The sequence below is a fragment of the Xyrauchen texanus genome, chromosome 17 (genome assembly GCF_025860055.1).
Source record: "Xyrauchen texanus isolate HMW12.3.18 chromosome 17, RBS_HiC_50CHRs, whole genome shotgun sequence".
In the NCBI taxonomy this organism is placed as follows: Eukaryota; Metazoa; Chordata; class Actinopteri; order Cypriniformes; family Catostomidae; genus Xyrauchen; species Xyrauchen texanus.
The window spans coordinates 28953024-28980578 of NC_068292.1; the positions used below are offsets into that span (position 1 = coordinate 28953024).

Here is a 27555-nt window from a genome sequence, read left to right on the forward strand (position 1 = left end):
TGCCAAATTCTGACTCTACCATCTGAATGTCTCTACTGCCAGCTAAACACTCTGTGGTGTGGAGCCTGAGTATGTGTTTTGAATTTCAGTCCCAGATGTTTTACATTGTGGGACTTTTATCTTAGTTTACCATAACTGGGTTTTACTGGTTTAATGGAGTAAGTGTGTCTGAACCAGGACTAGGGTTTTTGTCAAATGACAGTCAGCTTTGTAATATTCCTTTGCCTCATCTCTCTTCATCCCTTCCCATCTTTCTCGTAGTCTCTTTTTGGCAAGATAAATAACAGTGTGGCAAATAACATACCTCAGTATTGCCAAAACAGGAGCAGGCCAGCTGCAGACAATACTTATGATAAATGACTGTAACCTTTCCCTTGCTCAATCTCAGTCTGCTGAGATGATTTATTATGTTGTTGTCTTTTTACTAAGAATAAGGGACAGATAAGGTTGAATGTGGATAAACTGAGATCATCAGAATAATGAAGTTTAGAATAAAGATTTAGAATAATTACGTTTTAGAGTGGTTACTGTAGTCTCCATCTGACTGTTGAGATTAATGTTAGGGATAGCTCAGACAAACAAACTGTTTTGTGTGGTCAAATAAAAAGTGAACTGTGCAATTTCTGCATCAATAGTGGCACCAAACCAAATGTAAAAAATAATGACAGTTTTCAAACAGGTTTTCAGAACTTTCTTCCTGTCTTCCGTTGGTTAGTATAAAACCAACAAACAGACCAATGTTTTGATAGCACCACAAGTGGTTTTTCTTTTTTTTTACACTTTTCAGTTAAATCATCCTACAAATGGCTTACTTATAGGTCATTTCATATTAAGCTGGGATAGGAGAACCTATTTTAACATTGACATAATTAAACACACTTCACCTTTCACCTAGTTGCTACAACAAATTGTGTTTTAAAAAGCTCTTTGAGGAGCAGATGTATGACCTCACTCAGAATTAAGCATTTTAGCTGGCCTTTTTCCAAAAGCTCTGGTTACGGTTGTGTTGCCATCAGCTTTCTCCGCTGATCTGCTCTTGAAACAGAAGGTCAGAAAACACTGGCTCTCCGAACAGTTATATTTGATTCATTTTCCGAATAGCCATGAATCTGTGTGCATTCTTGCATCTTCCAAGCCCTGATCTCAGCTTTGGATGCTCTCTAGAGGAACATAGAAATGTATGTGTTATTATTACAAATCATACACAAATCCCAATCTCTGTTGAAGTGGACTTCTAGAACAGTTGATTTAGAATGACATTTAGAATGTTTGAGCTTACTTTTTTCAATCTCCATCCTGCCTCCACTATACTTTATTGCATTTTGGCTGTTTCAGTGTGTTTCTTTGCTTGAATGAAAGCGTATGTTAGTTGGAACCTGCAGGGATGTCTGCTCTTTGCCACATTGTCAGTGGCCTGTGGAATAAGAGAAGAGCTTCGATGATTATTATGAGAGAGTCTATTTATGCATTTAGGTCTTTATTTTTATTTTATTATATTTCTCCCTCTTTCTGGCTCCTTTTTGATGGCTCATTTTCCTTTTCTTCTTATTTTCCTTTCCTCCACATCCCTCCGTTCCAAATAGTGACTAATATTTTCTCCTTAAATTACCATGCAGCCCCAAACAGTTGTGGAAAGGGACAGGAAAGGGAAATTTGATTAGTGCAATGTGCCTTGTGTGTATTAAAGTCCCCCACAGGCTACACTGACATTAAAACTTTTCTCTGTGACTCTATAGGAGTTTTTAATCCAATGCTAATTCACTCAAATCAGAGCTGAAATTGAACTGTGAATGTATATTCTTTTTCCATCAACTTTTATTTGTGTTCCAAAACACAAATGTCTATGGGTTGTTGAATTTAAAAGTAATAGTTTATCCAAGCCTGTCATCAGGGCTGGACTGGTAATCTGGCATACCGGGCATTTTCCCGGTGGGCCGACGCACTTTGGGACCCATCGGGGTGGACTGGCCATCGGGAGAACCGAGCGGGCTGATGGGTCGCTAAAATTAGATAAAATGAACTGCCGCGTTATGCAGAACTGACCACAAAACAGTGTGCGATATGCAGAAAAGGACAGCGAATCCCAGGCAAATTTCTCTTCCCAGTCCAGCCCTGCCTGTCATCATTTACTCACCTCCAAGCCTGCATCAGCCTCATTCATCATTCAACTTTCATTGCATCTTTTCTTCCATACAATGAAAGTGATTGGTGACTGAAGCTGTTAGTCCTTAACATTTTGCCTAACATCTCTGTAGAAGTTTGTTCGTGGGCAATGGAGGAGTAAGGAGACAGTGAACATTTAAGGTCAGTCTTTATTTTCAGTTAAAGGTTACGGTTTATAGCCAACTCAAAACCAGGGCTCTTTATGTTACTGGTATTTCTCTCAGCTCATCCCTGGTGCTCTCTCCCTGCTCTGATGCTCTGGCAAGCCTTTTCAGATCTCCCTCTGCCATCATTATAATTAGAGACAGGTGTTAGAGTAATCATAACCCAGGTGACGATCCTTACTGCTCTCCCGCAGACCAACACATGCCTAAAATGTGACCTGATCCTATTCCACATCTCTCTCCCCAATAATTTATTGTCCTCTTATAAAGTGAAAAAGGCCAAAAATACAACATGAATCATGTTCAGTCATGCACAATAGCCAACTGCATTGAACATTTCTAGCAGTGTCTTGTGTGTTTTAACTTTGGTTTGTGTCTTAATCCCAAACATGAGGACAGTGCTTACTGACCAAGCCAGAGGACGACTACAGCTGTTTTCATTCATTTTCCATTCTAGTGAATCTGGGACTTGGAGCGGAGTTCAATGCTTTGGTTTGGATGATCAGAGCACACTTGCTCAGGCTACTACCTCAGCTATGGAGCATTTGATATTTGTGAACGCCAATTAATTAGTGAGTGCGTCCCCTAAAAATATCCTGCCGTATGGGACTCATTTTTAACGTGGCACCAATCATTGATGACAGATGCATACAAAATGTTGATGAAAGAAATCTCTCTTTCCCTTCTTGTTTCTGCCATGTAACGTGTTCTCCCCAGAATTTGTCCACATGAAAGCAGTATAGTGCAGGGCACAACCATCTGTTCAGCTCATTAAAATCGGCTCATGGTTTAATACTGCGCCTTCTAAAGCCCTACAACAGAGTAGCACTTGATTCTAAGAGTGAGCAGTTCTAAGAGACTGACTTGGATTAACAAAGGTTTTTATTTTGTTATAAAATGTAAGATGAACTGACCCAAGGCCACTGGGAGGATTGGCAAAACATTTTCAACAAATGGATATCAAAGTCCATATGTTTTTGAATAAAGTATAAATCTAATATTTGAGTCTTGCACTATAAATAGTTGTCAAATGTGATTGTTACCTTCCCTTCCCCGCCAAACATGGAATTTTCCGTGTTTTATGAAAAAACGCTTCCCCGCCCAACACAGAATTTTCCAGGTTTCCGTGTTTTAGGTGTTATTCGGTAAGGAAGACCCCTGCGCATGTTTTGAAAGAGTACGCAACTCTTTGATCAAAGAAACAGACTGCGATCGTCTCAAACATGAAGAAGTGGAGTATGAGAAGCTCAAAATATCAGACATAAACATGCCTTTTTCTCAGCTTTTTGTCTGAAATTTTGTTTTTGACAAAACCTACCTCTGTTCAAGTCGCAATAAAAAAAGAACAAATGAAGATAAAATAAAATCGTTTTTTTTTGCCTAAAAGCAGAGGCCCAGATCTTTATTTTGATATATAGCATCTTCATATATTCATGGAAGAAAATATTCTGCGGGCCATTAAAGTTTAGCGAAAATCGTCCAAAACCATGGCGGTGGCTGGCAAATTTTTTTAAAAAACGCTGGCGGGGAAAGAGCTGCTTCTACCTGCTAAAAAACAAATGACTTATTTTGTGTGTATCTTAATTAACCTATCCTCAGAGTACAATAAGGAAAAGATCAATTTTCTGCATCTTGAAATTAGTAAAGACAAAGATGGGTTTTACATACATCAATATTAAGGACACCTACAGGTACAAATAAGGTTTTACATGCCAAGAGTTTTCATCCAGCTAAATTGATACAAAACATACCATTTTAGACATTTTCAAAGTCCTCATAGGATTTGTGATAAAGAGCAAGACTTTGAGGAAGAGAAAACATTTTTAAGCAGAGGGTATAAGTTAAGGACATAATTTTAAAAAGGAAAATGAGATCTATAACAACGAATAAAATTGATTTAGTTAAACAATATAGCACAGTTGATGAAAAGGTAAAATGGATTATGTGAAAGAATTAGGGCATTATACAGAGTGTTGATTTTTTGAGAGAGACATTCCCAGACCTTCCAATGATACGTTTTAAGAAAAGTACCACTATAGGTGACATGATTAGTACATAGTTACCAACCACTCACTTGTGAAAATCACTGGTTAGGAGATACACCTAAGGGTTGTTTTGAATGACATTGATGCAATCACTGTGATTAATATAGTAAATGGAAAAACTTTTCTAGATGGAAAATCAAATAAGATTTATTCTATAAAATACTTCTTTTAATTGTAAAACTACTCATGTTATCTATAGGTTGGAATGTCCACAATGTAATGTTTTCTATGTTGGTAGAACAAAAAGATGATTGCAAGGCCGTCTGGCTGAACAGACATATGCCATTAGGAGGGGCAATGAAGACTGTCTTTAAATCTATGCACAACTGTAATCCATCTACTCTTAAAATAGAGGGTGATCATATACCTAAATCAAACAGAAAAGGTAATAGAGAATTAAAAGAAATTATAAGTTATTTCATATAATATAGAAACTGTTGTATGTATTGATCAAGTTGCAGGGGTGTGTTTACATCAAAGCTCTATTTGCTGGTCACGAGTCTGTATATATGTGTGTGTGCGTGCGTGTGTGTGTGTGAGTGTTTCAGTGTGTGTGAGTGTGGGACAAGAACGAAAGAGAGAGAGGGAGCTCAAGGGCACTTTTCAACAGAAATTGAAATGAATATGGAATATTAAAGACATTGTTGATTTTATCCGATTTACTATTTACTAATGTTTTCGTTTTATATGGTTATTTTGCTGGAGTAGCCTTTACGGCTCTATGAAATAGCTGAATTAATTTGGTGAAGTGATATGGAACCGCTAAGACCTGGAACTACTTCATAGCTCCATGCCTTTACTGAAAAATAATTGCACACCTTAGAACATCTGTCAATCAGTCATAACCAAGCATTCAACAGACCTGTGATTTAATTGTAATAACCCACACATGCGACAGCACATTCTATATAAATACAACAAGTTGCTGTTTCTTGGCAACTGCAAACTCCTACAGTTAGGATAAAATGATTAACTATATTGCTTGGCAGAGGATTTTTTTATTTCGATTATTATTTATTATAAATGTAACTGTTTATTGAACATCGGTGTATTTCAGCCATGGGTCGTGCATTTAAGTCTAGGACTTCAGTGTGATTCATGCCATTACGAAAACACAGTTTCACAATGAATAAGAAGCCTTTATTGTATAATCATACATTACGTGGCAGTCAACTAGTAATACCAATTTACATTTTAAAGGCCAGAACTTGAAACAGCATTTGTGCTTCAGGTGTACGGTTATCAAAAGAGATGATAGTGTTTTGTACACCTGTTTCTGCAGGCATTTGTTAAACAATCTTTAATATCATGTAATGTGGAAACAAACTCAATTATCGATATTACTTAATAAACTGAATGTTTATCACTTACTTCATATATCTCCCTTAGTGTCGACATGTTTGTGTGACATCATTGCGAAGCATCTCGGCTGAAATCAGAGTTGAGAATTTCTGCACGAGCCTACAAGTCGTAATTCTGACTTTAAGATGCATTCCATTGCACTTTTCCTAGTAGGAAGTTGTAAAATCCGACTTTCCGAGTTGAATATAACACAGCACTACTTTTTAAAACTTAAACAGCCTAATTTACACTTAGAAAACTTCTGATGTTGTTATAACAATGCAAAAAGCACTTACCAATTTACTTAAAGAGAAAATCAGTCCTCCTTTCCTGTTTAATAAATTAAGCAATCACACGGCCGTGCAGAAAATCTTCTGTTTTTAAATCCATAAGGATCTCTTTCTCAATGGCAATGCGGCAGTGATGATGATCTTGCACTCTTCGCTTTCAAATTACATCAAGTGTGTTTTGTCACTCAAGGCCAGCTAAAAGGCCTCGACCGGGACATGTCCTAAAGATCACACCCAGCAAGAACATATCAATCAATCTGATTGGCTCATGAATCTGACAATCTGTTTTAAATTCCTATTCACTTACAATGTTGAGGTATTCTGTGGAAATTCTGAAGCCCGAGGAGCTCAGACTCACGCGCTCACGTAACGTTTGGGCATGTGATTTGTGAAACAGCTATCACACTTTGCTTGTAAGCATCAAGTAATGCATTCTGACTGGATAAACTTTGCATTTGTCTCTGTTTGTAGATTAATTAAAAGTGGAAAGCGATTAAATATACGTAGGCAAAAAGGTGATTGAGATTATTATTTTGGGTATTTTATGCCAGCAGAAATGTCTTTGCTGGCCCTGAGAATTCGGCACTGGTGTATTTTCACATGTGCTTATCACTGAAGCCTGTGCATTACAATTATTTAACCAGTAAAATTGCTGAAATGCATGGCGCTTGTGGCTTATTGCTTTATTACTTTTATGCATTTGGCAGAAGCTTTTATACAAAATGACTTACAGGGCATTTAAGCTATACATTTTATCAGTTTGTGTGTTCCTTAGAAAATTACCCCATGCTCTACCAGTTAGAATTGGCAGTTATGATTTATGAGTATATATAATGTTTTTTTAGGTTCAGTAGACTACAAAAAGATTCACATTTATATTTGGAGGATTACATTTCTCATTATGTTATTCTCAATACAACAAAAATTATTATACATGACAAAATATTTCATTTTTTGTTTCAACTGCTTTTTGCTGACCTTGGTAGACACAACAGTGTCACTCCAGGGTTCCCACAGTGGAGGAAGAGACTCCTCGTAGAGCCAGTATGTGAGGGCATGTATCCTGAGATTGTTCCAAAATGTGTGTGTGTGTCCAGAGGATGTGTGTGAGAGAAACTATGTGTTTGCTCATAAAACTGGTGTGAGCCTCAGAAATCCTCATCATGGGAGACTTGTCTGTCCCCTGCCTACGGAGTGCTTAAAGCATCCTCAAAAATAAAACCAGATGGCTCCAATATGCCTTACAATGGAAGGAGAACTCCATATTAGCCTTGCAGGGTTATTTTAACAGTTCTGAGGAGCAGAGTTTTACAATTTTATACGCTGTTGACTGTTTTTCTCCTTACAGCATGATGAAGATGGTGAAGAGCTATGTGGTCCTGTTTATCTTGGGCTGTGTGTGTGAACAGTCATTGTCTTTGGACCCTCGAGATCCTAATGTCTGCAGCTTATGGGAAAGGTAAGAATCATCTGATCCAATAGAACTCCCATATAGTGCCAAGAACTGGTTTGATGCATCAATGCCTTTAACCAACTTTTTTTTAGTGGCAGTAATTCAGTAGTTGTTTAGTAGGCAGTAGTTTTCCAAACTGAGCGAACGTTTGTTTCTTTCTAGTTTCACCACTTCAGTGAAGGAATCATATGCTCACCCATTCGACCAAGTGTATGAAGAATTCTGTTCTGAACCCTGGAGTGCTAACAAATGTACCCGCCACAGGTGACATACACACACACAGGAGCATTTGCCTCACAGTTACACTAAGTTGACAGAGACTAAACTCTGCATGAGTTCTAGGATTTTTATCCAAGTGAGCTGCAGAGGTTTTTGGTCTTTAGCTTAGGTCATTGGAGGGATTGTTTGGTTTGGCAGTGAAGGCTTCTAACTGCTTTGAACCCAAGTAATTGTGATGCTGGCATGCACACACGCTCTCTTCATTATAATGCTGGCATGGAAAATCACACTCCCTGCCGGCCTTATGGTAGTTCCCAAAATGCTTTTTGAAGTTTAATCTGAACTAAGGTGAATGGGAAGGTTACATACTGATTCAAACTTTTCTAAATATTATACTTTTATGTTTTAAAGATGCCAAAAGTTGATCCAAGTCAACTACTGAATCAGACGTTTTACTGAGCAGCTCTATATTTAACTAAAAGCTGATCTCTGGTAATAAAATAATGCCCATTGCTGTTGTGTTTTTTTAATTGCTTGTGTATTTAATTTAACCTGGAAGTTTAATTCACCTATGTTCCAGCAGAAATGTTGCTACATAAAAACTATGACATTTGTCAAGCAACTTAGCAGTACATAGTAAAGGCAGTGAAACACTCACGTTGAAGTTCTTATTCATTCTTCGCTCAGAGCTAGAATGAAGGTTGAAACATCTGAGCAAATTTTATAGCCTACTGTTTATGAACATTCAGACACTGCCCATAACACCGGGGCTGGCGTAGCAGCCTTTACTGTAAATATGAGACGATGTCCTGTCAACCATTTCAACATTAAAATGTGCTATCTATTACTACATGGCTCATTATATAAATAGAAAACAGATGAGATCAGTAGATGAAGCTGTTTTAACCACTCGATGATGATTTGATGTAAAATATATGCAGTAGATAATGTGTAATTTGTCATGTTTTTATTCTGCATTCATGGCATTAGCTAATGCTAAAATGCTATATGTTGCCATAATATACACCAGTTACCATTTGTTATTGTATTTTTATTTTGTTGACTTAATCTATAAAAAAATCGCATGACATGGTCCTGGAAAATGTCTCATACAATCGTACAGATGTAGTTAAGTTTGCACCAGATCCAGTGTGTTCATGTTAAGTGATCTTGACTAAATGAAGAAATCAACCAGAAGAAGATGTTGGCATCAAAGTAGCTGGAGCACTTATATCATATACCAACGCAGTAAGCGGGTGTTAAACAGCTGGTACAATGTTTTCCTGAACGTTTGTTTTGGCAAGCTGTTCTGAACAACTGCAAAGAACTCAAAACACCTTATTTTTGGTCAGATTTGGTTCGAAATGACAGCACACTCATTCTTTCTTCGAAGTTTATTGGTGCCTTAGGTATAGCAACTTAAGTTTTTTAAACACACAACAGTTTCAAAATTCATGTTTGAGGTATGACTGTGAATGATATATGTGGTAGAACCAAATGCAAATATATCTTTAAGTAATGTTAATCACAGACTTTATTTTACTCTTAAATCAAAAACTGCTATTCTAAAAACCCATTGGAAATGCCCAAAGGAACTAATGGTTAAAAAATTCTTATTCTCTTCCAGGTTTTAGGACTTCTAATTTAAAACTGTTTAGTTTTGTTTACAATGCAGGGTATTAAACTCTCAAAATTGTTTTATCATTGCAGGATCACTTATAAAACTGTGTATAGGCAGGTAGTGAAAATGGATTATCGTAGCAGGTATATATGCTGCCGTGGATTTTACGAGAGCAGAAATAAATGTGTCCGTAAGTATTAAATTGTGGTTTTACTGAATTTTGGACTTCTACCTTAATGACTTTTAATTGTTTGTTTTTGTATTTCATCTCTTTCATCTGTTTTTATTTTCCCCTTCCTGTTGTGTGTGTGTGAGTAGCACGATGCACTAAAGAGTGTGTCCATGGCCGCTGTGTAGCACCTGATCGTTGCCAGTGTGAGCAGGGTTGGCGAGGAGACGACTGTTCCAGCTGTAAGTTGTGCATCACATAAACACACACTTTCTATGATTCTTACTCCAACACACAAAAGCAACGAAATGCACACATTATATAACATTATCTATTACACGTGGCCATGCACACACACACAGATTCACAGTCATATGGAGAGGCTTTTCACTAGCGAGTGTTCTGGCTTTGTTGTGCTTTATCATCTGTTAGTGCTTCTCCACATAATTTTACTGGGCCCCATTTTCTCCTTTTTTCAACCCTCTTGTCTTCCTTTGCCCTCTCCTCCCTCTCCTCTCTCTACTTTTTCCATAACTTCTCTTCTCCCATTTTGTATGGGTTTCTTTGCAGGGTTTCAAGCAGCAATTCTTTTTGAGGGGGCTCCCTTATAAATTGTGACAGTTCTGGCTCACTTGGTGCCCTTTGCATGATAAAGCATGACCAAAGAAAAACAATCAATATATGCATCATCACAAAAAAGACTAGTGTCTGCTGTTTTCTAGTACTGATGTGAATATGTGTGTGTGAAAGCCCTGTGGTTTCAGAGAAGCACAACATCTTCTGACTGGTTTGAACACAAATGAAATGGAAACCCTAACCTCTGTTTCTAGGCAGAGGAGCTTTCTCTTTAATTTGGCTCAGCTTTGTTTGGTTGGATTGTGAAACCCCATTATTAGCTTGCAATGGCAAAATGAGACTTTTACGCTTCCTGAATGCCTGTGTGTTGGGAGGTTTGTGGGAAATTAGAGAGTGTAGAGGTTTTAAATACACATTTCTCTCACACTGTCCGGAATGACCAAGAGCCAAACTCTATCAAACTGCTGTACAAATTTTCAGAGATTATTTAGCAGAGATGGGCCACTTCTATTAAAAATCAAGAGGGGAAATGTATTTTAATCTTGACCGTTTTGGAGATTTCGGTCTTTCCCCATTTAAGTAGATAGGAGCTGCAATTGTGTGGCGCTTGTTTACTGCCCAGCCTACCCGAGAGTGCTTCAAAGGTGATCACTGATTGGACTGACTTACTAAAAAAGAGTTTGATGACTTCTTGTCTGCTGCTAGCATTTTGATTCAAGTGGAGATTTTTGGATTCAAAAGTGTGAGCATGTTCTAAGAAACTGACTTGGATCAAAGTCTTTTTCTATGTAAACAAGCGGCATCCCAGTGCAGCTCCTGTCTACTTGAATGGGGAAATACTGAAATCTCCAAACGGTTGGTCAAGATTACGATCAAAGAACATATTTCAAATCAGCAGTAAAATCTGACTACACTGGTATTTTAAATGGTGCTTCTTCACCTCAGATTATGCTTAAAAAACTAAATTTTTCATCTTGTATAGCTAATGTGTATGTGCATTCTCGAGTTGATTGACAGGCGATGACTCTAGCTAAAAGGTGATTGACTCTTTTACCTGAATGCGGGACCTGTAGACCATTGGTGACCATTGGGCATTCCAATTTCTCCCATTCATTTTAATAGAAATGACCCGTCTCTGCTAAATAGTCTCTGCTTGGATCAGACTATTTAGCAGAGATGCATCACTTATATTAAAATGAATGGGAGAAATTGGAATGCCCAATGGTCAATGGATATAGAAAGGAAGCCTTACAGATAAAAGAGCCAATCACCTATTAGTCAATTCGAGAACACGCATGTGCATTAGCTACACAAGCCAGACAATTTTTGTTTTTTGCATAATCAGATGTAAAGAAGCACAATTTATGATACCAGTGTTGTCAGATTTTATGTCTGATTTAAAATATGTTCTTTGATCGTAATCTTGGCCAAAAGTTTTTGGAGATTTTGGTCTTCCCCCATTCATATATATATAGGAAGAACACTTTCATGACTGGAAATAGCTTCCCGGGAGCATTCCAAAGATGGCCGCAATTGGACTGACTTGCTAGAAAGACTTTGCTTGGATCACTAACTTTTCCAATTGTCATAGAATGTCAGATAAACTGGTTAAAACCACTTGGACAAGTAGCAGTTTATGTCCGAAATAGCTTTGTTTATCTAGTGGGATATCCTTGATTCTGACTTGAAGAGACCATAATGTTCTGCATTTCCAAATTAGAAAGCACTTCACGAGGGACTTCTGGGAAAGTGCCCTTTAAGACTAGAACCTTAACCCAATGATAGCTTTTCTCTTGGGTGTTGAGAGAAATTTTCCCACATCTAAAAAACACATTACATATCCAATGGAATCGTGCTGTTTGATAAAACAGCTTTTTGTCCTTGTTTTCAGCTTCACACAATATAAATATGTGACTCACATGAGTTGAATGATCGTCAAATATGCCATTTTAAACACAAGCATTTACTTTTTGTTGTTTATTTTCTTTCATCACAGCTTGTTGTTTTAGAAGATACCTTATTCCTGAGGGACTTTAGGGCAGAGGGTCTTGGGAAAAAGATTATTCTGAAATGAAGCAAGCATCTTCTAATGGAGTTCAATCAAGTGTCATGCAAGGACACAACCATGTTGAAATTGAAGTTGTTTTGCTACCCCTTGTCTTATTTAAATTGGCTTACATTTCATTTTGAGGACTGTTTGTAGGTCAGTTCAGCATTTCCATGGAGACAGCTGGTTAAATCAAGTTTTTAAAACCCGACATGCAATCGTGGGGTACTGGAATCTTTTACGTCCACAGTTGACAGAGTGCGCTGTGATTGGCCAGACCCCAGGGCTCTAAATCTCTATGTTGAAGTGGAAAGACAGAATAATAACATTACCTTACTCAAGTTCTTCATAACTTACTTAGACACGAAGAACTAATTGAATATATTTATTACAATCATTATGTATACTGTACATCCCTGCTGAAAAGATCAGCATTGCTAGTCAACAGACAGTATATGTTTTGGATGCTGGTCCCCACCATGGGATGCTGGTGTTCTAGCAGGGCCGGCACTTGCTAAATTGATACCCTATGCAGAGATTGGCGATCGTGTGGTGGGGGAGGGTGATTGAAAGTCTGACGTGCTGCGAGCTGCGTGGCGATCATCTGTTTTTTGTGACTGCTATTGTGTACTTGAATAAAGTATAGCGTGCGAGGAAGGGCAGCCGGTTGAGTTTCTTGTGCCCCCCTAGGGAGTTAGTGTCCTATGCAGACTGCATAAAATTTGTATGGTGAGCGGCGGTACTGTGTTTTATTTTCCCCAAATGACTGAGGTTTTAACAGTTTGTCTTTTCAGTAGCAGTTTTGCTTAAGTTTTGTGATTGCTTGGCTGACTCACTATCCAGAAAAGGTTATATTGAAACAAACTAAGGAATTCAAATTTTTATATTCATTTGAATATTGATTGCTAAGTGTTTTTTAAGAAACAGTGGGTTTGTCAGTTGTAAACTTTCACTTTCAACTGTACAAATGTGACAACCAGACTTGGATCTTGAGAGGACAAAGTGAGCTCAGATTCAAACTGATAAATGATCTCTCTTTGGGTTCTTTGAAAACTTTCTTGGGAATTAGCTCTTCATTCTGACTTGCTCCACATTAAGGCCTCGATATAATTCCCATGAAATTGAAGATTGACTGGGTGTGACGTCATTTAGAACAAAAGGGGTTTTGCCTTCGTTCCGGTGGTTCGTAAAAGTTTGCTGGGGCAAACTTTCAGGAAAAATTCTTACCGGCTAAAAGCACCTTCTTACTGTCATTGGCCCACGTCATTGATATGTGTGACCTAGAGCTCCACCTACCTTGAGGCTGAAAGCTCATTCTGTTTAGGTTGTTCAGTCAGTCAAAATAAGTCAACAGGAACATATTGGCGTGTAGAGTTATTATTGAGGTGGTGCAAATTTACCTACATCTGTACAATTGTTCGCTTAGAGACATATTCCAAGACCATGTCATAATTGTTTTGGTTTTGTTTAATTAGTCTTCTAAAGGAACAAAATCTTCTCTAATACTTGCAAGTGCCATTTCATTCTGCACATTAACACTTTATACACTTATATTTGCAGTTGTATCAGTGTGTGGCAGGGCGGAGGGCGGGGCCGGGTTGTGATCCTACGCACCCGGTACCGTATTAGGCTAATCAAGCCTCCGAGGTATAAAGGTCGACTGCAGGGTGTCGTGCGGGAGAGAGAGATCGTTTACGGACATGTCCGTCATGTGTGTTTATGTTGTCTTTTAAGTTTACCATTAAACTATTATTTATATCGTCAAGCCGGTTCTCGCCTCCTCCTTTCCATTGAATACCTTTACACAGTGTAATTATAAATCACAATAGAGCACAATAGTCTGGTTCCAGAAGTAAAAATCCCATTCATTTATCTCATAGATATTTTTTTTTTATCCCATTTGTTCCATACATGGATTTTTAATGATAACTTATAAACCTTTAAAGACAGACCTACCATGAGGTCCGAGGTTGTTCGTCGATGGTATATGCTTCCGTTGAAGCCAACGTCTGCGTTATCTCATCTTCATTGTTTAAATACAGTTTTGATAACTGAATTCCTGGTAAACAACTACCATGGTACAGCAAAGAAAGATCCACCAGTTATAGAACCGAGTCCAGCGAAACCTGCGAAATGTGGCTCTGAGCGGCCGCACGCTCCCATGACACATAAATATAAAATATATTGCTTCTATACTTATAATAAACAACCTAAAATCAATAGTATATTCCCATTGTTTTTTATTCAATTACATCATTCACAATGCTTCATGGAATTGTAGTCCATGCCCTCATGAAACGCAGTAAGTACTCAGGCTTGTACCTTTGTCTTTATGTCTGATTTTAAAATACTTTTTTGCCACAAAACGAAGTTCATGATGTTGTGATTCACATTGGAGCTGGTTGGTTTGGTTCGGTTCATGGCTCACAACTATTTCATTTACTAATTCTGTGGAAGAATTGAATGGAGAAAATACTTCCAGTGTTATGGATCAACTAGGGATTGTGTTAACTGGGGATGTGCGTATGTACAATTTACTTGCATTGTCAGCAGATTGGTAGAATGCCAAGGAGTCAAGAAAAGATGTTTTGCACATTTAAAAAAAAATTGGTTTCATTATTATAGAATTTTTTCATCTATGTCTGTTCTAATGAATTTGACACAGTTTAAATACTTTGATGTTACCCTGTTAAAATGTTAAAATCATTCTTAAATGGTGTCAAATTCATTAGAACAGACATCGATCATACAAAGCAGGTTAATAATTAAAACATTTTAAAATGTATTTTCTTGGTTGCTTGGCAATTTACATTGAACGGGTTGTGGTCTCCACGGGGTCTTTTCCCCCTGAAAGAATAGGAGTTGGAAAAGAATGCCTTCAGAATTACTTTTTCTCTCTTTTTCTGATACCAGTTTGGTTTGGCACCCACACTGAGCCATAGGTTTTGCATGCTTTTGTTCATTTATTCTGAACAATCATGATAGCCTTACTGTATGGTGGTTCCAAACAGATTTTCGAATAAAAATGTCTTAAGACCGGAGTTCCGAATGACCGTTATTTTTGAGACCCACACCTTTCAGCTCTCTGAAGCTCTCACAGTGGATGGTAAAGTCTTGGAAGGGAATAGGGCATAGGGGTTATCACTTCTGAATGGAACGCACCAATCATAACTTCTTGTGTGTGAATGAAAAAATTTAAAAACATGCATTATTGATGATATCACTGATGCAGGTGAATTTGTGTTTGGGTTTAGCATGTGACGCCCAGCATTGGGGTCCAGACTGCAAGCAGCTCTGTGAGTGCCAGAATGGGGGAGAGTGTGACGCTCTCACAGGCTCCTGCCTCTGTCCAGCTGGATTCATGGGTAGACGATGTCAGGTACCACCATGCCAGTGGGGATTTCTTTAAGACTGCAAGGGAAGCTCAGCTTCCCCTATAATATCAAAAAAATAATGGTCAAATATGTACTATTGTGTAAACAATTTATTGACTAAAAATGCGTTAGAACACGTTCATCTCGAAGACGAGTTCGTTCAGAATCAGCTACATTAAATATAGCAGGTCGGCTGACTCGATTTACTTCTCATACATTCCCGTAGCATCAGTGCATTTCCCTGTTGAAGCCGAGCGTCCATTGACTTCAATGGGGCTGCTCTGAACAGTTTTTTCAGTGCTCGAAAATAGGCGGTCATTGGATAAATGCTGCGATTATGTCCGCCCACGGACGCTCAGCGTCTCTGGGGGTGAATGAGAGTGGGCTGGCCCGGACTCGGGCTTCAGCGTGATGATTGGAGGATCTGTCGAAAGACTTCATCTCCTTTTGATTGACAGCGAATCTGTACTATAAGAAGTCACTGAAGCTATTTCAGGCTCAGTCCCATCGTGGATTTCTCAAGTGTAGTCGAAAGACAAACTGCTGCAACCTATTTCTTTATATTTGTTTGGCTGAAATTGCTAGTCAATTTGCATAATACATTCACACAATTATACACCACATTCCTTGTTTCAGTTTTACCAAGTTTAATATATTTTGTTTTAGAGCGTTCGTTCGTTTGTTCGTTCGTTCATTCATTCATTCATACAGTAGGCTAGGCTAGCGTCGTGACGGGTGAAACTGCACACGATGGCAGACGGTGCTAATATTGTCGACCTGATTTTGGCGAAGCCATTTGAAAGTCTTCCTTACGAGGAAAAAATTAGAATTAAACAGCAGGGCAGATCAACACCTAAGATTGATTTCGTGCAAAAAAATAGGGTAAATAAGTTTATAATGTAGGCCGAAAATGAGCTTCCCCTCTTTGAAAGACCAGCAGCCGCCACTGCACCATGCATACACTAACAACTAACTATATTTTTACTGCATTAATTTTTCTTGGTTAATGTTAGTTTATAAAAATGCAAATGTTCATTGTAAGTATATGTTAGTTCATAATCAACTAAATAATTAAAGGGGTAGTTCAATTTGTTAAAGTTAGAATAAAAATTCTCTCATTATTTACTCACCCTCATGATATTCTAGGTTTGCATGGCTTCATTTCTTCATCTGAACACATTTGAAAATAGAAAAATATCTCAGCTCAGTAGGTCCTTAAAATTTAAGTGGACGGTGATCCGATTTTTGAAGCTCCAAAAATCACAGACAGTCAGCATGAATGTCATCCAGACAACGCCAGCTGTTCAATTAATATCTTCTAAAGAAGCAAGATAGCTTTTGGTGTGAAAAAGATAAATATTTAAGTATATTTAAAACTCTAAATTATGCTTCCTTTCTGCAGTGGTAAGCGCCTGTGACATAATCTCATTGGCATTTGAAACACGCGAGAACTGTCACACGTGAGTCAAAGATGAGAAGGAAGAATGCTGTACAGTAGCTTGGATGGTTTTGGTTTAGATTTGTATTTATCCGTTTCTTTACTCAAAATGGTGCGGTTGTGTGCTTATCCTGGATTTCTCAATGAAACAGAGAATGTGAGATTAAGTCCGTATCATGGCAACGGTAATACACCACACAAGAGACCGCTTGGACTTCACCCTTGTAAAGGTGTTGAGGACTCCGAGATGGGCATCCCTCCTCCTTCCCGGGCTTCGGCACCAGTGTAAGGCAGTTCAATGGAAAGGAGGAGGCGAGAACCGGCTTGACGACATAAATAATATTTTAATGATTAACTTAAACCAAAGACCAAAGACCAAACACACACATGACGGACATGTCCGTAAACTATCTCTCTCTCGACGCACCACCGTCTTCCATCGGCCTTTATCCCTCTTGGAGGCTTAATTAGCCTGATAAGGGACCGGGTGTGTATAATCACAACCCGGCCCCGCCCTCCGCCCTAACACCACCCTCTCGTGAAGCTTACCGGAAGTGATGATATAGAGTTAAAAAGTAATGAAATATTTATCTTTTTTCACACCAAAAGTGATCATATTGCAAAGTCATTCATTTAACCACAAGAGTCGTATTAATGACATTTATGCTGACTGTCTGTGATTTTTGGAGCTTCAAAAAAAACTTGCATTTTAAGGACCAACTGAGTTAAGATACTTTTCTAATTTTCTTCAAATGTGTTCTGGTGAAGAAAGAAAGTCATACATATCTAAGATATCATGAGGGTGAGTAAATAATGAGATAATTTTCATTTTTGGGTAACTAATTTTAACTTATTCAACTTTTAATTTTAAAATTTGTTAGTATATTTTGAAATTAACATAAACCAAGATTAGTAAATGCAGTTAATTGTTAGTTCTTGTTAACTAATGTAGGTAAATTATGTTAACAAATGGAAATTTCTTGTAACGTGAACCATGTTTTTTATGTGAGTCCACATTTTTACATTTCATTTTTTATAATATCTGAGGAATCAAATAAATAAATAAATGTGTTACTATTCATACAAACACCTACTCTATCACAATTGGTGTCTGACAATTTTTAATAATGCAGTAAAAATGCTTTCAAAAGGCACAAACTTTTCTGTATATTTGTAGATTATTTGAGAGAAGACATTTAAAGAACTGTATTATATAATGCATGTTATATGTTAACTGATTATATTACACTTTCTTGTTGTTAGGATGCCTGTCCCACAAATACCTTTGGTCAGGACTGTCTACAGCAGTGCCAGTGTGGAACTGGAGGATTCTGCAATAAAACCACTGGAGAGTGTGTGTGCAGAGAGGGATTTACTGGAACTTTGTGAGTATGGGAAGTGAGCACAATAGAGTATTACACTATATTAGTATTAGTATTTTAGTAGTATATTGTTGTATGGTTTGTTACTGCTATTTTCTCTGGATATTTGCAGAATATTTGCAATCATATTAGCGAATGATTTCAAATGCTAAATTAATTGTAATTAGTGCTGTCAATCGATTAACATTTTTAATCGTATTAATTATCATGGTGTCCCGATTAATTAATCACGATTTAATCGCATATACAAATATTTGCTGAGAAAGCCCCTCATATAACCATAATTCAATACATAATGATGAAATAATTATACATAATTATCTATAAATATAAAAAAATTATATATATAAAATAAAAAAATATTCAGATAATTAAAATGCATTACATTCTGGAAGAAGAGTTAATCATTGATAAGACAATACAAAAAGCGGCTTTAGAATACGATGTATTGTTTACTACCATATTATTGATCATAAGTCAGTCATTGGCATACAGTTCACAGCAATCCATTTCACAAGTGAATTCATCAATCAGTTGGAGATTTATAATGAGGGCTTGTTTAAGAGCCCGTCATTGAACAACTGCATCAGATTTTTTTTAAAATATTTTTTTTATACATAGTAGCCTACACAATACTACAGATATATTTTACAATAATGCCAAGATATTATATTCATTACATAGTGCAATGCTTTCCAATGCTTTGGAGTTGTTGGAGGTACAAAGAGTATTTAATAATATATTTAAAAAAAAATCTCCAATATACTACTGCGTGGACACATTCCCAAAAAAGATGAGGGGCAGATTTATCTATAGAATTAGCTACAGAAGGAGCAAAGTGGATCTATTTCAGGGAGCATGTTTCTTAAATAAAGATTGACTGGGTAAAAACAGTGTTACAGTTTAAAGGACACCTCCTTAACCGGTAATTAAATATTTGTGAGGTAAAGACCATACGATAGGGTGAGCACCTGGCTATTGCTCTGTTGCAGGTCAGCAGACCTGATTTTGTGGGACAATGCAGGACACGAGGGAGAGATAACTTACTATAATTGTACTAGGTGAATAAATATTGATTTTATATTAGATGTATTTTTGCAGTGATGTTAAATGTTAATGACGGTGCTGTGAACGTCACTCAGTTTGGCATAAGGTCTACGATACAAACTAATTTTAACAGCTCAGACCTACTCAATGTAAATATAATGAAGTGAAAAAAATAATCTAATCGTTAAAAAGCATGTTTCCAAATAAGCACATCAATTCTATTATTAAAGACTAGAAAGATTAAATGCGTTCTTACCAGATTTAGTGCATCTTGAATTACAATTTTTTTGTCTGATCTGGCTGCTTCGAGTAGGGCCTTCTCATTCATTATGACTGTAGAACTCCTGGCAGGTGTAGGTGTTCACTTTCACCAGGAGTTCACTTTTGATGAGGTCCACAGATGCTCAGTTCCTTGTCTTTGTCCACGCAGCGGTCATCAGAGAAAACACACTCTCCACGAAGACGTTGGTGACAGGAATGCTCAAAGCCCGAAGTGTCATGTTTGGGGCACTGAAATGCTTCAGCAGAGCTGTCCGTGAAACTTCGGTGGCATACCCTGCACTCTCCTTTTTTAGGGTCATCTGTAACTGGTTTTAACATGTATATATTTTCTCCAATTCTTTATTATACGAACAAAGACACTTTTTCTTCTCGGGAGCTCCGGATAGACCCATTTTTGAGTGTTTTCCCGCTCTGGCAAGAAAAAAAGGCTGCGCTGCGCATGTTCAGTGTTTTCTTATTAACTATTTTTTATAGTGATTTTGTAATTAAAGGACGATGAAATAAAATTATGCCAAAATAGTAATAAAGATAAAAAATTATATAGACAAAATTGAAATGCGGGACACTGCTTATGACTTGCGGGACGCGGAACAAAGCTCCCAATTTCGGGACTGGGTCACCCTACCATACGACCTGCGTCAGACATGCTTGTGTCGCGTCTCGGGTGTGTTGCGTCATAAAAAGGTCACTGTGTCAAGTTAAATATAGTTTAATACTCAATCTTTAAACACATATTGAGATCCCTTAGTTCACATTTGAACCCTTAGTAACGCATATCTGTGTTGTTTTCATCACTGTATAAACTGTGTGTTGCTCACAGAGCTGAAATTTCACTTACTACAAGCATGCGATTAAATTAGTTTTTGTATAATTAATCATGCGTTATTAACACGTTAACTCGACAGCCCTAAGTAAATATAATTCTACTCACATTATGTGTGTTTTGTGTCAAGTATAGGTGCAAGTCAGAGTGCATATGTCTTCTCTGTGTTTAGACACTAGTATCTTGTATCTTAGCTTCTTATTATTTGAAAATATGATGCCATTCATACTCTGTGTGCTGTACATGTAGCACAACACACATACAGTATATGATGTTATGTGCCTCATTTGCTCAGGTGTGAGGAGCCATGTAAAAGGCTAAACCGGTGTCCTGCACGTTGCCCATGTCAAAATGGAGGCATCTGCATGGGTAGAGGGGTGTGTGTATGTCCACCGGGCTGGATGGTAAGGAGTCTTTGTAAAAAACAAAACAAAATTGTAGTCTGTACATTTTATGGTGAGAATATGGTAATGAGTTTATTATGTTTTTCTCTCTCTTTCTGACAGGGTACAGTGTGCACTGAACGATGCCCACAGGGTCGGTTTGATATCAACTGTGCTAAGGAGTGTTTGTGCCATAGCGGAGGCTACTGTTATCCAGAGACTGGCCAATGTCAATGTGCTGCAGGCTACACAGGTGAAAGGTCTGTATATATTCTCTCATATTAAACTAGGACCATTTGTCAATACAGTACAGGCAATGAGCAGGTCAGAATTGTCTTAATATAGCTCTGATGTAACGGCTAAAACTCAGGGCTGATAAACCCATAAGGAACGAATCACAAGCCATCACAATCCTGTGCTTGAGCAAGACACTTAACCAGGTCACTTAAAGGGGAATGCACACTGTCATTAAAGTATTGCAAGTTGCTTTGGATAAAAGTGTCTAAATGACCCCTTAATGATTATAACAGTGGTTCAGGTCTATTTTTATAGGGTATTGGGCAGCAATACGGATGAAACAATGTTTAATGCAAATAATAAAATGCTAACCATACTAACCACATAATCAACCAAGTTCAACCAAGTCAATCTAGTCAACCAAGTTCCATGGTCATATGGATGGTTGCGCTCTTAGAAGTTCTCCTTGTGACTTGTATATGAAGCAGATGTACTGAATATATCTAGTCTAGCCTTTAGATGCAAAAATGACATTTATTTCTTAAACTTATGAATGATATTTGAGCATTGTGGTTGAATGCTTGCATCACTGAGTGTTTGTGCATCTCTCCGGTCCAGGTGTAATAAGGAGTGTCCAGTGGGTACGTATGGTGAGGATTGTAAGGGCGTGTGTGACTGTGCTAATGGGGCCCGCTGCTATAACATCCACGGCGGATGTCTATGTGAGCCAGGCTTTAAGGGTCAACGTTGTGACCACAGAATGTGTCCTGATGGAGCCTATGGCATGCACTGTGAACAACGATGCCTCTGCAACAAACAAAACACTCTCAGGTGTGTATCAGTGTGTATTACTGCAGATCACTAAGTGGTGAAGTGAACCAGTGGTAGGCCTACCCATAGACACAAGGGGAAAAAAACTGCTATATGCACCTGAGTTGAAGTTAATTAAGTTTCTGGATTTGCTCTAAATTTCTGTAATTTTATTAATTTCATATGTGGTTTAATGACATTGATAACACTGACAAAAATGATTAGTCTCAGATATCCTCATGTTTTCTCTTTTGTTCTGATTGTTTCATGAATGTTACAGCTGTCATCCTCTGAAGGGGGAGTGTACCTGTCATCCTGGGTGGGCGGGGCTGTACTGTAATGAAACCTGTGCCCACGGTTACTATGGTAATGGTTGCGTGGAGCCCTGCCTTTGTGTGAACGGGGGGGAGTGTGACACAGTGAAAGGCCAGTGCCATTGTACCCCCGGATACACGGTGTGTATTTACACACATAGTCACAAAAGATCTTCTGAAAAACTCAACAACACTAAAATCTACTCTGAAGCTTCTGACTGCAACAGTTGGCAAGAGTTTTAATTAGTTAGCCTAGCTGTTATCTTGTAACACCTAGTTTTACAGTGTGCAGGTTTATCAGTGTCATCTTGAATGTTTCTTCTTCTTTGTGTGTCTCTGTGCATGCATGTGTCTTTGCGCGTGTGTTTAGGGAGTTCACTGTGAGAAGCTTTGTGAGGATGGTTTCTATGGGAAAGGCTGCACATCTCCTTGTACTTGTGTAAACTCAATAGCCTGTTCTCCAATTGATGGAACATGCTTCTGTAAGGAAGGTGAGTTTTGGGGAGTACACTGCATCAGAAGACACTGAATTAGCATGTATTAATGAGATCAGTCAAGGAATCTTAAATTGTGTGTGAGTGACTGCTATAAGTCAAATCAAATGTTAATCAGAGTTTTTGTCCTAACCACCCAAGAACATGACAAGCAACGATTGAGAGGACATTTTATAAATCGCTTGGTTTATATTTCTGCAACATTGCAAGTACCCTCGCCCACTGTGTACTCTCATTGGTACAAAATACTGCTCATAACTTTATATTAAACATCAAATATGTTGTAGTTGGCTACAACTGTGCTGCATCATGCAGCAGTTTAACGTTCAGTGTTGCCAAACAAATTAAAACTTACCACAGCTCGTGAAACACATAGCATCTCGTCTGGTTAGGACATGGTGTAAACCTGGGCAGTTGACAGGAGGATTACCTTGATGATGATTCAGTGGGGAATTTTGGAAATGTTAAAGGAATATTCTGGGTTAAAAGCAAGTTAAGCTCAATTGACAGCATTTTGTGGCATTTTAATTACCACAACATTTATATCAACTTGTCCCTCCTATTCTTCAAAAAAGCAAAAATCCGGGTTACAATAAAGCAATTACAACGGAGATGAATGGGCCAGTGCATAAATATTAAAATATAATATTAAAATACTCACTGTTTTAAAAGTATAGCCACAAGATGTAAACAGCATTCATGTTAACATGATTTAGTGTGATAAAATTGCTTACTAACCTTTTTTGAGTAAAGTTATATAAAATTTTACAACTTTGTTGCCATAACGACATAACGCCATAACCCTGAAACCCTAAAATAGTTGTAAAAAATTACAATTTTCATTCTCTGGCTCAAACGCTATGATTTAGGTCCTGTCTCTTTAAAACCCCCTTTCCGAAAAGCCCAGTCTGTGCTGATTGGTCAACCGCGTAGAGCCTGTGTTGGAAATGTAACACCTCTTACCATAACTGAGGTTCCTTAACAGCTGTAAACCTCATGGTAACTATGACGTCAGTTTTTGCTGTTCCAGTTTGAGTCTGAGTTCGATAATGAAAGTTTTTAAGAACAAGCTGATCGACCCAAACCACCTTCGCAAGCATGACATGAGCTGGACCATAACTGAGGTTCAGGCTTCCTTAACAGCTGTAAAAACTATGGTAACTATGGCGTCAGGTTTTGCTGTACCAGTTTGAGTCCGAGTCCGATAATGAAAGTTTTGAAGAACAAGCTGATCGATCCAAACCACCTTCGCAAGCACGACTTGAGCAGGACGTTTCACAGTGGTAAGTTTGAATTTTGTAGCTTTCTTAGAAGTACACTGTTGATTATTGCGAACCAGACAAAGCTTCAATAAAAGACACATAGTGCATCTAAGTCTGATCTTTTGCTGGAATGGGTGTAGCCGAACTTTTTTTTCTCCCGAGCTATGAACGGAGAACAGAGGCCTCCTTTGGAGTTGGACAATACTGGGGGTATTAGAGAGTTAGTGAGCAAGTTAGCCGTCGATGGATAGCAGCTGTAACATTACAGCTTGTAATTATATAATTATATTAAGTCTCTTGAGATTGACCATTGAGACTTACACAGATTTAGGTAAAAGCCGGCCCACAGCTGAATAGCAAACCCTTACCAAAACAATAACATTACATAGCAGGTTAACCGAGCACTACCGTGGATTGCAGAAATAAAATTATAGTGAAATTTTAACCATTGATTCGTCAATTCGTCTGCCTTTGGAAGTACAAACAAAAAGGTTTTGTTTTTGCAGTGAAGAACACAGTATTTTCTCGATATGGCGACAACACTAACCCAACTCCTGGCGGGCGGGCCAACGTAGCCCTTAGACCTTATATGCTTCAAATATCTGCCTTTTAAACCCTCAACAAATTGGCCCCATTCATTTCTATTGTATGTGCCTCGTCGTAGCCGTGGGGACAATTCTAAATGAATGTTTGTGGTAAGCAGCATTATGGCACAGCTTAACTTGTATTGAACCCTGAACATTCCTTCAATGATCTTCAGTAGAAGCAGTACAGGGCAAAACATTGTTACAAAAACTCTTGGAAAAACAACTGTTGAAAAACTACGTAATGACAATTAAGTTAAGTTAGAAAAATCTACATGGCGTGGAATGATAGGTCGAACAGGTGTACCTTATTCTTAGGCACCCAATCAGAAGCTTTTTCCCGCGTGTCAAAATACCTAAAGCTGCTAATCACCTTACACAGGAAATGACTACAGCAGTGCAGTTACGTGTAGCATTCTCCCTCCACCTCACCAGCGCCACTTGCCTAGATCTGCTTTACTGGGGGCTTTATATTGATGTTGGTACAGTAGCAGAAGCATGTCTCCTCTCTCTAAGCAGCATCATGTTTCTGTGCCAACAGCAGCAGCATATTGATGTCAAGCAGCAGCAGCAGCAAACGTAAAGCAGAACTAGTCCACAAAGATCAAGCTTACTTCACTGTCATTACCATCAATAAAAACCTTTAATCTTTTTCAGAGATTTGTCCTAACTGAAAATGTCCTGACTTCATCACTACCATTTGAAAGGGAGTGAAAAAAACACATTACATTTTGTCAGCAGATCATCTCATACAATATACAGTATAAGTTTTCACATTTTGTTTTTACCCTCTGTAGCGTCTCTTCTTAATTAATGTTGACTGTCTGGTGGGAGAAGTTAGAACAATACCAGTGCTCCTACACTGTGCTTATGTGTTTGCATTTAGGATGGAGAGGGCTGGACTGTTCCATTGCATGTTCAGAGGGGAGATGGGGTCCTGGCTGCAACTTCACATGTCAATGTGCAAATGGAGCATCCTGTCAGCCTGCTGATGGTTCTTGCAGGTGCACTGCAGGGTGGAAAGGTGCTTCCTGTGACGAGCCCTGTCCTGTGAGTCAAAGATCTGCTGTAGTATATGTAAATTTATTTGTTTTAGAATAATTCACCGTTAAACCAGTTCAGAGTATGCACAGCAATCTAATTAAAAAGTCACTGAAGTTGAATTGAATTTGACGTCTGTGTTTTTTCAGCATATTTTTCTCCTAAATCAGCTGAAATAATTTTATGCCATCAGCATTAGTTATGATGGTAAATGCATAACACTTAACTCTCTGAATGGAATAGTGTTATATAACAGTAAATAAATAAATTAGAAGATGAAACTGATATTTTTTGGTGAGGCAATATTGCGTGGCCATCTTTCAAATGAAAGTAGTCATTATGTTAGAGCTGTATAATCTCTCTGTCATAGTCTGAGTTACTTGATCTTCCTGAATCAATATTTCCATTCTGCTAAACAGATCGGGACATTTGGCCCAGACTGTCAACACAAATGTGACTGTCTGCATGATGAAGGATGTCACAGTGTTACAGGACAGTGTATGTGTTTACCAGGCTGGACAGGTAGGGCCTTATTAACATTTAAAGGACAATCAGTTAAAGCGACAGGATATCTCTATTACTGTTACTTTGATTTTATTTTGATTTATTTTATTACATTTTCAGACATTAATGTCTGTGTTTGAAATGGAATGCTAGCATACTGCGTAATATATTCTCTACAGTGTATAATTTATACAATATTACGTGAATATGCTGAATATACAGTATACTGTTTTAACAATAGAATGAGAAAGAGTATAAAGTATGCAGTGATAAACATTGCAAACAGTATGCTATATTGTTGTCAGACTACCTGCATAGTGCATAGTATAAATACAGTATCGCATACCGCAATAGTAGGATGAGTACTATAGTAGTTTGTCATTCTGATCATGTCCAACGCTTATTCAATATTCCAGTCTTTTGAAATTTCCTGTCCTGCAGACATTCTAAATGTTAAAGCAAAACAATTCAGCAAGTTATATGTTATCTGTCAGTTATCTGTCAGTCTGTTATCTTTTCTTGTCTGCAGGTGTGCGCTGTACACAGCAGTGTCCAGAAGGCACATGGGGTTATCAGTGCAACCAGACCTGTTCCTGTCTTAACAGCGCCACCTGTCAGGCACACACTGGGACCTGTCTGTGCAAAACTGGATTCCAGGGAGATCAGTGTCAACACAGTGAGTAGCTGGTCAGCTAGGGTTACTACCCATCCCATAAAATATGGGATCGTCCTGTTTTTAAAGATGAAAAGTCCCGATTTGTCCCGTATTTTAAGCTGGTCAGATGGCATCATGGCAAAATCATTCAAGATCATTTAACCTTGATATTCATTGTAAATGTTGCCTAATGTGGGTAAGGGACCATCTAAAAAGTCCACAAATCGTGCTAAAATGTCTTAATACCGTTGCGGGTATGATAAGTTACCATCTGAAAAGTTTGCACAAGCAACTGTTATGTTAAGTGTCACATTAGCTGCTGAAATACATAGTGATTTTCTCTGTTTCTTGTCTCTGTAGTGTGTAGTGCTGGTTTGTATGGAGAAAGATGCAGCCGCCAGTGTCCTCCATGTGTTCATGCCTCTTCTTGCCATCACATTACAGGCGACTGTCTTTGTCTGCCTGGCTATACTGGACCACTTTGTGAAAATGGTTAGTTATACATACACGTTTGTTTTTGTATCATGGTGAGGACTTTATATTGACTTTTTTACACTGAACTAATAATATATTCAGTTCAAATAAATTCTTTGGTTGTCTTACCCTTCCGTTACTCTCCACAATGTATGTGATTTCAGGTTTGACTATCCTTGTGGGGACACTTGGTCCCCACGATTTAGGTAAAAACCTGGCCCATACAGAAAAGTAGCCCTGTAGTAGCCCCTCTACTGTAAATGGGGAATTGGAATTTCAATTGTATCAATTGTTCTGAAATTTAAATAATTTAAAAAAATTAAATAATTCTAGGGGGCCTGGGTAGCTCAGCAAGTAAAGATG

The 27555-nt window shown here is 38.1% G+C and overlaps 1 protein-coding gene across 3 annotated transcripts in view; it reads left to right on the forward strand.

Moving 5' to 3' along the window:
- Positions 1-27555, forward strand: part of LOC127657735 (platelet endothelial aggregation receptor 1-like) — a 67436-nt gene that overhangs the window by 31548 nt on the left and 8333 nt on the right. For all 3 annotated transcript variants that reach the window (XM_052146607.1, XM_052146608.1, XM_052146606.1), the window contains exons 2-16: positions 7352-7462; positions 7619-7720; positions 9386-9486; positions 9615-9707; positions 15343-15467; positions 18164-18285; positions 20730-20838; positions 20941-21077; positions 21673-21885; positions 22145-22319; positions 22549-22669; positions 25405-25568; positions 25979-26081; positions 26593-26739; positions 27079-27210. In XM_052146607.1, the coding sequence (XP_052002567.1) occupies positions 7352-7462; positions 7619-7720; positions 9386-9486; positions 9615-9707; positions 15343-15467; positions 18164-18285; positions 20730-20838; positions 20941-21077; positions 21673-21885; positions 22145-22319; positions 22549-22669; positions 25405-25568; positions 25979-26081; positions 26593-26739; positions 27079-27210 (1955 nt within the window). The remainder of the gene's footprint in view (positions 1-7351; positions 7463-7618; positions 7721-9385; positions 9487-9614; positions 9708-15342; positions 15468-18163; positions 18286-20729; positions 20839-20940; positions 21078-21672; positions 21886-22144; positions 22320-22548; positions 22670-25404; positions 25569-25978; positions 26082-26592; positions 26740-27078; positions 27211-27555) is intronic.